Source organism: Coregonus lavaretus (assembly GCF_964263955.1).
Source record: "Coregonus lavaretus genome assembly, chromosome: 13".
Taxonomy (NCBI): domain Eukaryota; kingdom Metazoa; phylum Chordata; class Actinopteri; order Salmoniformes; family Salmonidae; genus Coregonus; species Coregonus lavaretus.
In genome coordinates this window covers 50,504,378-50,520,004 of record NC_140000.1, presented here as the reverse complement: position 1 = coordinate 50,520,004, position 15,627 = coordinate 50,504,378, and the positions used below count along the sequence as shown (strand labels likewise).

Sequence of the window (15,627 nt, the reverse complement as noted above, 5' to 3'; positions counted from 1 at the left end):
TGTTCACAAGTTAGATATGTAGAATTGTTGCAATGTAACCAATAAAACTTCCACAGAGTATTTTGTCTTCACTGAAAACATTAGCCTGACCATTGTGGCTTTATAGTGTGTTCGTAAATTCACTCTGGAGTGCCAGAGTGCGCTCTGGGCGTTCTTAAATTCAGAGCGTTGTCAGATTGTCCGTTCGTAAAGGCAGTCAAGCACCCAAGCTAACTGGCACTTTGAGGTCAACCCAGGTTGGGCTGGCCTTTGTGGGCTAGCTCAAATTGCGTTTCCAATGCCTCCAGAAAATAGAAATGATTTAATGTTGCTAGGTAGCCAATATGTGACTGCAGCTGGCTTCGCTAATATAGCTAGCTAGCTAGCAAGATTTAGAAGAATAAAGTTTCTTTTGGAGACAAAGATAATAGTTTCAGCATAGTTTTAGTTTTTCAAACGAGCTTGTTCATTATTTTATTTCAGTTTACAAAATAGTTTTTTCATGATTCAAGTTTTAGTTTGCTATAATAACCTTCTCCCACACAGACTTGATCATCATGCGGCTGGCTCGGACCGAGTACGGGACAGGTCCTTTCCAGGTCTTCCAGTAGAGGCCGGACATCCAGCCGATGTGTTCGCCGGCAGGGTGCCAGTCTCCGTTCAGGCTGGCGGAGCCACAGCGGCTGTACCACCACCCTCCTCCATCGAAGAAGCTGCACCCGATCACGGCGATGTCGCCAAAGATGCAGGGCGAGCAGCCATCATTGTCCTTGTCGGTTGTGCTGAAGCCAAAACCATTCTGGTCAATGCCGGCGTATTTCCCACGAATGGCATCACCTACGGAGATACAGGGAGTGATGAAGAGAGAGAACATTAGTCCTACTTCTAATTCACTCTTAATTGTATTGACTTCAAAGGCATACAACATTTAAGAATATCAACCCAGCATACATATCATATGACATATATGTGATGTGTAGAGGTCCCATTGCTGCCACCAAATGTGAATAAACTATAACAATGAAGTAAATAATATGACCACTGTCACCTTGTGCTGTTGAAATTCACCGTTACCTGCGTTGCCTCTGTAGGCTCCAACGTTCAGCTTGTAGGCCTCCTTCTCCGTGCCCAGACGGAAGTCACTGTACTCAGCGAATGCAGTGCCCTTTTCAAAGTCCCACAGGTCGACCCGCATAGTCGATCTCCGCCCCTTGCTCCCCTTGGTTAGAGCAAACACCTTACTCAGACCCAGCCAGTGGTCCTCTAGGAAACAACAGGGAAGAGAACTGAATTGAGGAAAACGTACTCAACGTAAATGCACTGCAGTATCGGGAACCCTCCATGATAACTTGACTTAGAAGTAAACATGAGCATTATAGACAAAAATTTATTTCAATTGTCTAACATTGGCTCAGCAAACTACACAGTTCTCAGTATCAGTTGCTGGGGGAATATGTGGTGCTCAGAGGGAACCTTCCTTACTCTGTAAATGCCCAAAGCCTTGTTCGTATTCAGCCCACGTCTTGTTGAAAAGAACCTCTGCCCCGGTGCGCCTTTGAAAGACTGTCCAGCCTCCGTCCGCCAGCATCTCACAATACACCTGTATACAATATAAATGTACTTTTGAATCAACAAATTGTTTTCTTGTGAACAAAAACAGTCCAAGAATGAAACCCTGTGGAACTCCAGTAACTCTGGCAAGCCTGCCGACACCTTCAACATTCTGTAGCTAAGCTTTACTGCCCCTGTGTGGTTGTGTAACCAAATGACAACAGTAGATATAGTACATGGCCTAAATATTTGGATGTTTCCATACCTTAAAGGGGGATGTGACTCCTGCAGGCTGAATGACATACACTCCACTGGTGGCTCGGGGGGAGAGAATTTTGATTTGTGTGCAATCTATCCCTGAAACACGCAAAAACACATGCACATACACAACAAGGTATTGAAAAAGGTAATGGACAGGTTAAGAATGGCTGTCTCTTGTGTTTACAATGCAAGTTAAACAAATAAAAAAACGAACACTTACTTTGAACAACTAAAGGTGTTTTCTGGCCCTGTACAAAACCAGCAGATAAGTAATGGTTACTCCCAGGTTTAAAGGAATAACATGTTTCTCTGTTTATCAGTGTTGACTGACTATGTTCTTACCTGAGTCTGGTCAGTAAGGCAGATGAGACAGACCACCAGTCCACAAAAAAATATCCTATTCCACATTTTGTCCAAAGTTCTGATAGCGAGAGAGAGAAAAAGATGGAGTGATTAACATTTGTCAGCTTTTTCCTTTTTATGGGTAGCATTGATATGACATACAATTTTTTTTATTGTAATCCCACCAAAATTAATATATTTTGGAAACTGATAAGGAAATGTCCAACTCATCTTAGCAAACTAGTGGCAAATATCACAACATTATCACAGAGAACCTGAAACGTCACCATTCCCACTTTATTCACAACACAGTGATCACCATACATGTTCCCTTGAAATTCAGTTTGACCAAATAAAGGAAAATTAAACAGTTATAGTATATACTTTTTGTTATGCTGCCATCATTAGACATTTCACACAGGATAAATATTATGTTAGTTATTATAATCACAATTTTGAAATTTGCCTGTGTGTGGTTCATGTAGAGAAAACCTACCTTGTCCTGTGTATTCCTTTACGGTCTATGGTCTACTCCCAGTCAGTTGAAAGTTCATTCAGAGAGGGTGTAAGCCTATTTATTTAGGCCAAGGGTGTAGATCCGTAGGTAACCGGCCGTTCCGCCCCTGTTCCGCCCCTCTGGATCTCCTGGAAAGATCTGTATCATGTTCTGTGCATATGTTTCTTTACCTCTACTTTACACACAAATTGTTGTGGTCACCCTCCCTTCATATTTGTCACTGTCAATCGTGAACTATAATTCTTCAAGTTTTACCAGTGAAATGTCCATGCAGCATCTGCATGCCAACCATTTCATTCAAATGGGAATATGCATTTAGATCTTTTTAGTAATGTACAGCGTGCAAATTTAGAGAAGATGGTGTTAAGAAACTGTAGCATACCAGTGTTTTGTTTCAATCAAAGCACAAAGTTGTCCTAGTGGCGCTTTTGAGTTGTGTCTACATGAGACAAAAATGTGACACTTCACACAATCATCCTAAAATCTCGTAAAAGTCCAGTAAAGTCGGATTCGCAGCCGCTCCAATTTATTTATTGACTCAAACATCATCTACTCTACATACCCTCACTCCACGTTTCCTGTAACGGTTGTCAGTCGCTTGACCTGACGAAGATCCGTGTTGGATCTAAATGTCGTCAATAAAGGTGGTAAATTGGGAGCATATTCTGTGTGTGGGCCTCAGTTTTTTTCAAGTGTTGTCAGTTGCCTCAAAGGATGACAGATATATAGTTAATGTTGTTGCAAAAAAACACTGCCCCACCATGTGCTTGTGCTAATGTTATTGTGGGCTCTGTGAGCCCTGTTGCTATGCTACTCACAGCCCCCGCCCCAAAGAAAACACTCTTAACATTCCAATACTGGAGTTTAGAGGAAATTACAAACCGCCAAGAGTACATCCAGCACAATCCAATGAGCAAGGAATCAAATAAAGTACGTGTTTATGTGTGTATCTCTCTAATGTCTTTAGATGCATCCTATTCACCCCAAAAACAGTTGCCAATTGTTTCAAATGGTATTATTTATGTATCAGGGTTGGGTGGATTACTTGAAAAATGTAATCAGTTACTGATTACAGATTACATGACAATAAAAGTAATTAGTAACGTAATCCATTGGATTACATGAAATAAGTAACACATTTTTGGTAATCTGATTACTTTTGGACACCTCAGTTTATGCTGTAGACCGATCAGTTCCCTCTCTAACTCTGCTCTGTGGATATTCTTTCCACAGTTGTATCATCAGTGTCCAACTCAGATGTTCTAGTACGGGATGGATCTTCTGTGACTGCTCTGCAAAAACTCTGACATGAGTAATGCTTGCGGGAGCAGAAAAATGTAATTGGTTTTGAACCCATAGTGGAGGTATCAGGACCAAAAAAATGTTTTGTCCTGACACACTCTGACAAACACAGTCTCAGAGGTGACCAGATGGGTATCCTACGAAGCAGGTTTGAGGTGTTAGCGAGGTAATTCTGCAACTCGGAATAACTGGTTTTACGAAAGTGGCTCACCTTTTAGCCAGGTACATTTCTATGGCAACGAATCCTTCAGAACTAGCATGCTCCGGGGCAGGCTAACTCACGGCTAACTCCACTTACCCTGAATGAAATGACTGAGCTGCGAGCTAAGGACCAATGAAATCAGACTCCCTCCCTCTTGCAAAGATTGCATCATCATCCCCTTCATTATCAGTGAAATGTTCTTTGTGTGTTAAAAAATAGAAATGTTAAAGTATATCACATTACACATTTAGTAATGACAGAATGCATTTTAAACTTCACGCACAGTAACACTTTTGTATGACAATACAATTATCTTATTGATAGGAGTGGGAAAAGTTTGCTTGTGGTTTTGTATTGATAAGCACACCAAAGTCGCCATTAACGATAAGTAATACAATTAAGATAGCATTTCTATAAACCTATTTCACACCATAGCCTGCGGAATTTGCAAGATAACTTTTTATTTCATTTTGATTTCAGTAATGTGGCACTGACTCGCCCATGGATTGATGTTTTAACATTGTCTCAATGAAGAGTTCAGCATTTGAATAGCCATGTACGACATGCAGTGGTGGAAAAAGTACCCAATTGTCAAAAGTAAAGATACCTTAATAGAAAATGACTAAAGTAAAAGTGAAAGTCACCCAGTAAAATAATACTTGAGTAAAAGTCTATAAGTATTTGGTTTTAAATATACTTACATATCAAAAGTAAATGTAATTGCTAAAATATACTTAAGTATCAAAAGTAAAAGTATAAATTAGTTCACATTCCTTATATTAAGCAAACCAGAAGGCACAATTTTCTTGTATTTTTTATTTATTTACAGATAGCCAGGGGCACACTCCAACACTCAGACATAATTTACAAACGAAGCATGTGTGTTTAGTGAGTCCGCCAGATCAGAGGCAGTAGGGATGACCAGGGATGTTCTCTTGAAAAGTGCGTGAATTTTACCTTTTTCCTGTCCTGCTAAGCATGCAAAATGTAACGAGTACTTTTGGGTGTCTGGCAAAATGTATGGAGTAAAAAGTATATTATTTTCTTTAGGAATGTAGTGAAGTAAAAGTAAAAGTTGTCCAAAATACATGTATCAACAGTAAAGTAAAGTACAGATACCCCAAAAAACGAATTAAGTAGTACTTTTTACTTAAGTACTTTACACCACTGGTGACATGCAAGCGCATTTACAAGCCTGCTAGAGGTCGTAGTACAGATTAAGCCTGAACTGGAATGTGAAGCTAACTGAAGCTGTTTAGCTTTAGAAAACCCCGAGTAGATGTAGCTTGCTTCGTAGGATACCATTCTGAGCACTGGAGAGTCAGACCTCACCTACTGCTGCATGATCAGAGCTTCTCCAGACCAGATGACCTACCATCTAAAGATAGTTAATTGCAATTAGTTTTAAGTCAACGTCCTTCAATTCTGGTCCAGGGAAAGTACTCCCTTTCTAAGTATGTGTTTGCCTCCATTGTTGCTTGTGTCACTGACAGTTGTCACAAAGAGTATTTACTATCAACTCACTGCGATACTAGACCTTTGTCCAACGGTCACAAATGTCGGATTTTGGAACGTTGAATTATGACAAGAATTTACTTGCCTCGTCAAAATAATTACATTAGCCTATCAAAATGATGACTTCAATTACACAATAACCCGGGTGAAGTTTAGCCAACGCTTCAACTTGGTTAAAGGGCGATTGGCACATGTGTTTTCTGTTGCTCATATCAATGCTACATAGGCCGTTTTCAAAGGGATTTGTTGCTTTTTAAAGGCAATCACTCTTTAAGGTTAGGGCAATGGTTAAGGGAGAAGTTACACGACAGTTAGACCTGATCACGTGATTCTGCGCATGCGTGTAGCCAGCTAACGTCACCATGATATCGCCTACATGTGTAATCAGGGATTTATATTCACTGTGAAAGTGATGCCCGCTTACGCTTTACTTCCATATCCTTTCCCATGCTGTTTTGAATGGGCTTCAATATTATATAATCAAATTCATTAAAAACACTGTCATTTAAGATATTGTAGCAAACAGCAGGGCAGGGATGTGAACCAGGGATTGACATTAAGGGTTCCCCTATTGTCTGGGGGAAGTGAACTGAGCAGTCGTGCTAGTTGAGCCTGCTCTGAGGTGATAAATAATTCCAGCCTAAAGCTGATTTTTCTCGATCCTCCCCATTTTTTAAGTGAAAGAGAAAATGTATGGCATTTATGGAAGTCGAGCAAGTTGAGCCTGCTCTGTGAACATTTTGTACTGACAACAACCAAAATACAAATAGTTCCACAACAGATATTTCTGGTTCCTCCCCTATGTGTAGGTGAAAGGCTGGCAATACTGTATATAGCATTTCTGCATATAAATAGCTAATTTACATTTTGGGTCAAGTGATCATAATCCTTGGGCAACCAACATTTTTTCCTGAGTAGCCCAACGAGCAACTGCCTTTCAGACGTTAACATCAATCCCTGCAAACACCCTACTCATCAGGCCAATAGTGTTAACCCACATGGTGGGAATTGTAATGTGGCTCATATAGCGAGGATTGCTACAATATACACTGACTGCACAAAAGAACAGGTGAAAGCTATGATCCCTTTTTGATGTCACCTGTTAAATCCACTTCAATCAGTGTAGATGAAGGGGAAGAGACAGGTTACAGAATTATTTTTAAGCCTTGAGACAATTGAGACATGGATTGTGTATGTGTGCCATTCAGAGGGTGAATGGGCAAGACAAAATATTTAAGTGCCTTTGAACGGGATTTGGTAGTAGGTGCGAGGCGCACTGGTTTCAGTGTGCCAAGAACTGCAACACTGCTAGGTTTTTCACACTCAACAGTTTCCTGTGTGTATCAACAATGGTCCACCCCCCAAAGGACATCCAGCCAACTTGACACAACTGTTTGAAGCCTTGGAGTCAACATGGGCCAGAATCCCTGTGACACTGTAGAGTCCATGCCCCGACGAATGGAGGCATGTTCTGAGGGCAATAGGGGGTGCAACTCAATATTAGGAAGGTGTTCTCAATGTTTTGTACACTCAGTGTATATACAATTATGTTCTGCTAAATGGCATATATAAGTTTTTTTCAATCACGTTGGCACGTTTTTCAAATGTAAGTGGTATATTTACAAAACTCTTAGTACAAAAGTCAAGGCTGATATCACTTGTAATGCCCCCTGTCTTATGTTCAACATTTTTGATTGAGCACTCTTTGGTGTTGAACACATCTTCCACCCCTGAGTCATTCATCCAAAACTTTTTTTTTTGTTTACGTGAAATACCATAGTTTAGTCACAAGACGCAGGCCTCCTTATTGTTCCTAGAATTTCTAAGCAAGCAGCTGGAGGCAGGGCTTTTTCCTAAAGAGCTCGTCTTTCATGGAATGGTCTGCCGATCCATGTGAGAGACGCAGACTCTGTCTCAACCTTTTAAGTCTTTACTGAAGACCCATCTGAAGACTTACTGAAGACTCATCTCTTCAGTAAGTCCTATGATTGAGCATAGTCTGGCCGAGAGGTGCAAAGGCGAACAACAATAAGGCACTGGAGTGACGAACCACCCTTGCTGTCTCCCCACTCTCCACTGGGATTCTCTGCCTCTGACCCTATTGAGGGGGCTAACTCACTGGCTTGCTCGCGCTCACCGTTGCCATCCCTTGGAGGGCGCACCACGTCGTTCCAGTTTTTTAACGGCTATACTCGACGTGAGTGGATTGAGTCACTGACGTGATATTGGCTTTGCGCCTCCTCTGCTTGTGTGGTGGGGGAGATCTTGGTGAGCTATACTTGTCTCAGTGTAGTAAATTAGTGGTCTGTTGATATCCCTTGTGGGGGCTGTGCTTTGGCCAAGTGGGTGGGATTATTTCCTGCCTGATTGGCCCTGTCCAGGGGTAACTTTGGATTGGGCCACATTGTCCCCCAACCCCCTCTGTCTCAGTCTCCAGTATCTATGCTACCCTATGTGGCGGTGGGCTAGGGTCAGTCTGTCCTATCTGCTGTACTGTGTGATCTTAGGCATACTCTTTATGTCCCCACCCCCCTCCTGGAGAACCTGACCATGCCTCAGGACTACCTGGCCTGAGAACTCCTGTATGTCCCTGTCCCCAGTCAATCTTGTAGAGCTGCTGATCCAGACCTGTTTTACCAGAGGTGCTACCTTGTCCCGGACCTGCTGTTTCAACCCTCTCTCTCTCTCTCTCTCTCTCTCTCTCTCTCTCTCTCTCTCTCTCTCTCTCTCTCTCTCTCTCTCTCTCTCTCTCAATTTCAATTCAATTTAAGGGCTTTATTGGCATGGGAAACATGTGTTAACATTGCCAAAGCAAGTGAAGTAGATAGTAAACAAAAGTGAAATAAACAATAAATATTAACAGTAAACATTACACTCAGAAGTTTCAAAAGAATAAAGACATTTCAAATGTCATATTATGTAAATATACCGTGTTGTAACAATGTGCAAATAGTTAAAGTACAAATGGGAAAATAAATAAACATAAATATGGGTTGTATTTACAATGGTGTTTGTTCTTGACTGGTTGCCCTTTTCTTGTGGCAACAGGTCACAAATCTTGCAGCTGTGATGGCACACTGTGGTTTTTCACCCAGTAGATAAGGGAGTTTATCAAAATTGGGTTTGTTTTCGAATTCTTTGTCTCTCTCTCTCTCTCTCTCTCTCTCTCTCTCTCTCTCTCTCTCTCTCTCTCTCTCTCTCTCTCTCTCTCTCTCTCTCTCTCTCTCTCTCTCTCTCTCTCTCTCTCTTCTCTCTCTCTCTCTCTCTCTCTCTCTCACTCTCGCTCTCAGGCCTGCTGTCTGGACATCTGAATGCTTGGCTATGAAAAGCCAACTGACATTTACTCCTGAGGTGTTGATCTGTTGCACCCTCTATAACCACTCCCCTTTGCGTCGTGCCTAAGAGCAGCCATTAGCTGTGGTATATTGACCAATATAACACACCGCCTCGGACCTTATTTCCTAAATATACAATTCCAGTGATACAACTAGTAGTGTAGTTTTTAGAACGGTTAATGCTAACCACAGATCACGATATATATATACAAATTCATTGTTTGATACGTTTTACCATATCTGATTAGTTTTTTAGGCATGTTGCAAGATCCCATTGTCTATTCTAGGGATTATATATGTAATTTCTATACGTACATTTTAATCTTAATCTTCTCACAAAGTCGACAGGAGTGCAATCTGAAGGGCTCAACTGATGGCAGGGCAGAGAATGTGATACACTTAGAAGACCGTTTCAGAGCAAATTCTGGCGCAGGTGAGAGAAGAGTTTTCAGGAGTCAGCCTGTGTCCCAATCCTCCCAGATAGATGTACTGTCCTCGTTTCCTATCCTTTGTGAAGGAACATGAAAGGGAATAGAAGGCTGATGGAAACATATCCAGACATTTTACCTTTAGTATCAGTAGTGATGTAACAGAGGCTAATAAGAAAGGAGGATATTCACAACCATAAGGACACAGCCAGTGCCGACATTAAAGATGCAAAACAACCTTCTTATAAAGCCATAATTAAAATACAATACCTGTGTAATATCAACAGGAATATTAGTTTCAGGGAGGAACTTTGGATCTTTGCTATAGATTTGCTACGGCTCTTTGACAGCGTTGTACTGTAGCCTAATCAATGAAGTGAAAGAATACCTCTCAGACATGTGACAACACTTATACAAATGAGTAAATGGCCATCAGATAATTTTCTGTGGATCACATCTTTATACAGCATTTGTCGTCCATGTTGTTTTTAGATACAGGCAGAGATCACCAAGAGAGATGGAGGTGCAACTGTGCGATGGAAGGAGCAGCCAGATGGTAAAGTCTTCCAGAAGGAAGAGAAAGAGGAGAGAAAGCAGGAAGGTGAGTCAAGACACAAGACATGACCACTTGAGAATGTTCCCAGTCTGTTAGTCCATTTAGTTCGCATTCTGGGTTATTCTGGGCTAATATCTCAATATAATACATTATATATATAAGAGGTGTGTGTGACCAGGATGCTGCTGAGGGGAGGACGGCTCATAATAATGGCCAAAACGGAGCGAATGGAATGGCATCAAACACCTGGAAACCATGTGTTTGATGTATTTGATACCATTCCACTGATTCTGCTCCAGTCATTACCACGAGCCCGTTCTCCCCAATTAAAGTGTCACCAACCTCCTGTGGTGTGTGTGTGTGTGTTGAGTGAGAATACTTCAGGTGGGATAGTGGGCTGCATTCATTTGAAACTGCAATTACCTGAATGCCTAATTTCTTATTATTGTATTTTTTTTATTTTCTGAAATGTTACATCATGTTCAAAGTGTTGTGGTAAAACAGGGTACGTTGATTTGGTAATCTGTTTTTATTTTATTGATCCTTTATTTAACCTGGATCAGTCACATTGGGATCTCTTTTTTTTTTTTTTTTTGCCAACTGACATATACTCCTGAGGTGCTTACCTGTTGCACCCTCTACAACCACTGTGATTATTATTTGACCCTGCTGGTCATCTATGAACGTTTGAACATCTTGGAGAACGACTTGGCCTTAATGGTCATGTACTCTTATAATCTCCACCGGGCACAGCCAGAAGAAGACTGGCCACCCCTCAGAGCCTGGTTCCTCTCTAGGTTTCTTTCTAGGTTCCTGCCTTTCTAGGGAGTTTTTCCTAGCCACAGTGCTTCTACATCTGCATTGCTTGCTCTTTGGTGTTTTAAGATGGGTTTCGGTATAAGCACTTTGTGCACTCTGCTGATGTATAAGGGCTTTATAAAAAAAACAAATTAAATATTTTATGATTTTTCAAGTGAGCCCTGGGCTTAATGTAGCAACGTGTAACAAAGATAAAGATCCATAATCAATCAAAGTTAGAAACCAGGCTTCTAGGGTAGGAGAAAAACAAACCTATTTACTGGATGAGAAACCACTAATGATTTAATATGCAGTAAGTACAACTTTTATTTCACTATAAACACACACCATAGAATGCATGCATCCAAGCATGTTTACAGGGCAAAAATAATGGTGTCTGAACTTGATTGAATATGGGCTAAGTTTGTGCTAAAGAAATGTTCAAAAAGTTATTCTATTTAAAAATGCATACAGTATCAACATTCTAGAATATAAGTTATGCCAAACTATGTGATGAAACAGTTCACAAGTTAGATCTGTAGAATTGTTGCTGTGTAACAAGTAAAACTTCCACAAGGTATTTTCTCTTCACTGAAAACATGGTGGCTCTGAGCATGGTGGACTTTAGACTTTAAATGGTCAAGTGTAAAAAAAAACTATATTTTCTATTTCTGTCACTTACATGTTGGCTCTGATTTGTGCATCATGATATAATACAACAAAGAGAATGGGATAAACAAAAACATGAAGAAACAAATAGATGAAAAAGCGCAAATACAGTGTGTTGATTGGACAACATGCCCAAATAAACAGACCATTCAAGCTAAAGCAATATGGCACGACATGCAGGCATCACTCCATGGAACACATAGCTGTGTGTGTTCCAGTTCTTTTAATGGCTTCCTCTACTCATGCCCACTACTGTGCCACACTGCCAGGTGCTTCTCAGACCGGTGGTCATAAAGGAAAGGAGACATAGGCCTAGGAAACCATTTCAGATGTATTGAGACGTGGCCTCACACAGACTTGATCATCATGCGGCTGGCTCGGGCTGAGTATGGGGCAGGTCCTTTCCAGGTCTCCCAGTGGAGGCCGGAGGCCCAGCCGATGTGTTCGCCGGCGGGGTGCCAGTCGCCGTTCAGGCTGGCAGAGCCACAGCGGCTGTACCACCACCCTCCTCCTCCCTCCGAGAAGCTGCATGTGTTCTCGGCGATGTCGCCAAAGATGCAGGGCGAGCAGCCATCATTGTCCTTGTCGGTTGTGCTGAAGCCAAAACCATTCTGGTCAATGCCGGCGTATTTCCCACGAATGGCATCACCTACGGAGATACAGGGAGTGATGAAGAGAGAGAACATTAGTCCTACTTCTAATTCACTCTTAATTGTATTGACTTCAAAGGCATACAACATTTAAGAATATCAACCCAGCATACATACCAAATGACATATATGTGTGATGTGTAGAGGTCCCATTGCTGCCACCAAATGTGAAATAACTATAACACTGAAGTAAATAATATGACCACTGTCACCTTGTGCTGTTGAAATTCACCATTACCTGCGTTGCCCCTGTAGGCTCCAACGTTCAGCTTGTAGGCCTCATTCTCCCTGCCCAGTCGGAAGTCACTGTACTCAGCGAAGGCAGTGCCCCCTTCAAAGTCCCACAGGTCGACCCGCATGGTCGATCTCCGCCCCCTGCCCCCCTTTGTTAGAGCAAACACCTTGTTCAGACCCAGCCAGTGGTCCTCTAGGAAACAACAGCAAAGAGAACTGAATTGAGAAGAGTAGAGTACAGGGAACCCTCTATAAGTTGCCTTAGATGTAAACATGAGGATTATAGACAAAAATTAGTTGCTGGTGAAATGTGATGTGCTCAGAGGGACCCTTCCTTACTCCGTAGAAGCCCAAAGCCTTGTTCGTATTCAGCCCACGTCTTGTTGAAAAGAACCTCTGCCCCGGTGCGCATTTGAAAGACTGTCCAGCCTCCGTCCGCCAGCATCTCACAATACACCTGTATACAATATAAATGTACTTTTGAATCAACAAATTGTTTTGTTGTGAACAAAAACGATCCAAGAATGGAACCCTGTGGAACTCCCGTAACTCTGGCAAGCCTGGCGACACCTTCAACATTCCATAGCTAAGCTTTACTGCCTCTGTGTGGTGGTGTGACCAAATGAGAAAAGTAAATGTAGTACCTGGCCTAAATATTTGGATGTTTCCATACCTTAAAGGGGGATCTGACCCCTGCAGGCTGAATGACATACACTCCACTGGTGGCTCGAGGGGAGAGAGCTTTGATCTGTGTGCAATCTGTCCCTGAAACAAGGAAACGCACATGCTCATGCATGAACATATTGTAATAGGCAGTATGGTTTTCTCTTGTCTTTCCAATGTAAGTGATAAAAAATAATAAACTGACACTTACCTTGAACAACTAAAGGTGTTTTCTGGCCCTGTACAAAACCAGCAGATAAGTAATGGTTACTCCCAGGTTTAAAGGAATAACATGTTTCTCTGTTTATCAGTGTTGACTGACTGTGTACTCACCTGAGTCTGGTCAGTGAGGCAGATGAGACAGACCACCACTCCACAGAAAAGAATCCTATTCCACATTTTGTCAAATTTTCTGAGAGACAGAGGGAGAGATGAAAATGTCATTTTAGTTACATTTTCTTCTGCTGTTTCCTTATTATCCCTGTGTGACCCAACGTTGTAAAAATGCAATGTTCCCTAAATTGCATCCTGTACATGTCCCAAACAAAAAAATTATCTAAAACACTACATAGTTCATCTCCTTAGACCCAGAGCTATCTCTTAGTAGTATTTGGTGTGTGTTAGTATGATTATTGTGGCATCAGTAACCTCTAAAACATTAGAAACCTGTCCACTTATCTGCAACCACACTGGTCCCCTACACAAGCAAGCATATGTTGTTGGCCATCCATGCAAGTAAATTACTTGAAATATATATTTTTTCTGTCTTCTCTAAGATGTAGTGATTATGTAGAAAACAATAAATTGAGAAACAAACATTCTGAGCCAGAGCTACTGTAGTTTTGTAAGTGTTACAAAATGCAACATTTGGCTTAAAGGGTTGCTAAACTGAGACATAGGGCCACATTCATTTACTGACATACAAGTTAGAGAGATTGTTTCCCTTCCAAATTCTGCAAATATGGACAATCAAATACTTCAGGAGTAACTTTGATGTCCCCTCTACACATCAAAAGAACAGAAATGTATATCTTACAAAAAAAAGACTTTATATGCTTTTGATAGCGAAATACTTACATTTGGATAGGTTGAGTTGTATCAATTAGGCTATTTCAGATAAAATAGGACATCATTTCAGATATATACCATTAGACAATACACAAGTGCACAAAACATTAGGAACACCTGCTCTTTCCATGACATAGACTAACTAGGTGAATCCAGGTGAAAACTATGATCCCTTATTGATGTCACTTGTGATATCCACTTCAATCAGTGTAGATGAAGGGGAGGAGACAGGTTAAAGAATGATTTTTAAGCCTTGAGACAATTGAAACAAGGATTGTGTATGTGTGCCATTCAGAGGGTGAATGTGCAAGACAAAATATTTAAGTGCCTTTGAACGGGGTATGGTAGTAGGTGCCAGGCGCACTGGTTTGAGTGTGTCAAGTACTGCAACGCTGCTGGGTTTTTCACACTCAACAGTTTCCCATGTGTATCTAAAATGGTCCACAACCCAAAGGACATCCAGCAAACTTGACACAACATTGGGAAGCATTGGAGTTAACATGGGCCAGCATCCCTGTGGAACGCTTTTGAGACCTTGTAGAGTCCATGCCCTGACGAATTTAGGCTGTTCTGAGGGCAATAGGGGGTGCAACTCAATATTAGGAAGGTGTTCCTAATGTTTTGTACACTCAGTGTATGTTCCATCACATGTAAATGCTTTTGATACATTTTGATGGGATTTTAATAGAATTTCACAGTTTTCTTACCACCATTCTTTTCCTACCATTGAAGCCCAATGTTGCATTTTTTGCAACGTTTCCAGAAAAAAACGGATTAAATAAGAAAATAAAAAATGAATATTATCAAAATCAGAGGCAAGTATTTCCGAAGGGCAATCAATAGTTTTTCCTCATTTGGAGCTATTCTTGGGTCTCAAAGGGTGTTACTGTTATCACATTAACATTTGTTTTTGTAATCCCACCCACATTATTATATTTTTGAAATGACTAAAAGGACTAAAAGGACTGATAAGGAAATGTCTAACTTATCCAAATCTTTTGCTAAATGTTGTGGCAAATTATCACAGAGAACTTGAAACATCACCATATCCACTCCATTCACAAAACAGTAAACGCCATACATGTAGCCAAATAAGGGAACATGAAAAGGTTATAGATGTTTGTTGTGCTGCCATCATTAGACATTTCACACAGCAAGTTATTATATTGCAAATTTGAAATTGTCATCGTGTGATTCATATATGTAGAGAAAACCTACCTCCTCCGGTGTATTCCTTTATGGTATATTGTCTACGCCCAGTCAGTTTAAAGTTCATTCAGAGAGGATTTCCTGTAAGCCTATTTATTTATTAACTCAAGCACCGCCTACTGTACACACCCTCACTCCACGTTTCCAGTTTAGTGTTGTCAGTTGCCTCAAAGTATCACAGACAGGGCTCACAGACAGGGAGATTTCACTTAAGGGCCAATGGAAGGTTCTACAATGTGCAAACTCCTCCCAACCGGGGCACCGGGCCATGCAAAATTAACTTGCCCATAGTGTTGTTGCGGAAAAACACTGTGCTAATGTTATTGTGTGCTCTGTGAGCCCTGTTGC

At 41.2% G+C, this 15,627-nt stretch overlaps 2 protein-coding genes across 2 annotated transcripts; both read right to left on the bottom strand.

Moving 5' to 3' along the window:
* Nucleotides 1-493: 493 nt before the first annotated feature.
* On the bottom strand, nucleotides 494-1,567 carry LOC311140098 (angiopoietin-4-like; the record flags this gene model as incomplete). The annotated part of the gene is made up of 3 exons (XM_084175035.1): nucleotides 494-816; nucleotides 1,054-1,242; nucleotides 1,462-1,567. 3 exons carry the CDS (start codon nucleotides 1,565-1,567, stop codon nucleotides 494-496), a joined length of 618 nt encoding a protein of 205 aa, XP_084031161.1.
* An 8,345-nt stretch (nucleotides 1,568-9,912) lies between these two features.
* Nucleotides 9,913-15,423, bottom strand: LOC311139936 (angiopoietin-4-like). Its single transcript, XM_084174934.1, has 7 exons — nucleotides 15,289-15,423; nucleotides 13,336-13,414; nucleotides 13,214-13,241; nucleotides 13,013-13,104; nucleotides 12,679-12,796; nucleotides 12,344-12,532; nucleotides 9,913-12,104 (listed from the first exon to the last, which is right to left on the bottom strand). The coding sequence occupies exons 2-7, from the start codon at nucleotides 13,399-13,401 to the stop codon at nucleotides 11,803-11,805; spliced, it is 795 nt and encodes a 264-aa protein (XP_084031060.1). The 5' UTR covers nucleotides 13,402-13,414; nucleotides 15,289-15,423; the 3' UTR covers nucleotides 9,913-11,802.
* Between the last annotated feature and the right edge of the window lie 204 nt (nucleotides 15,424-15,627).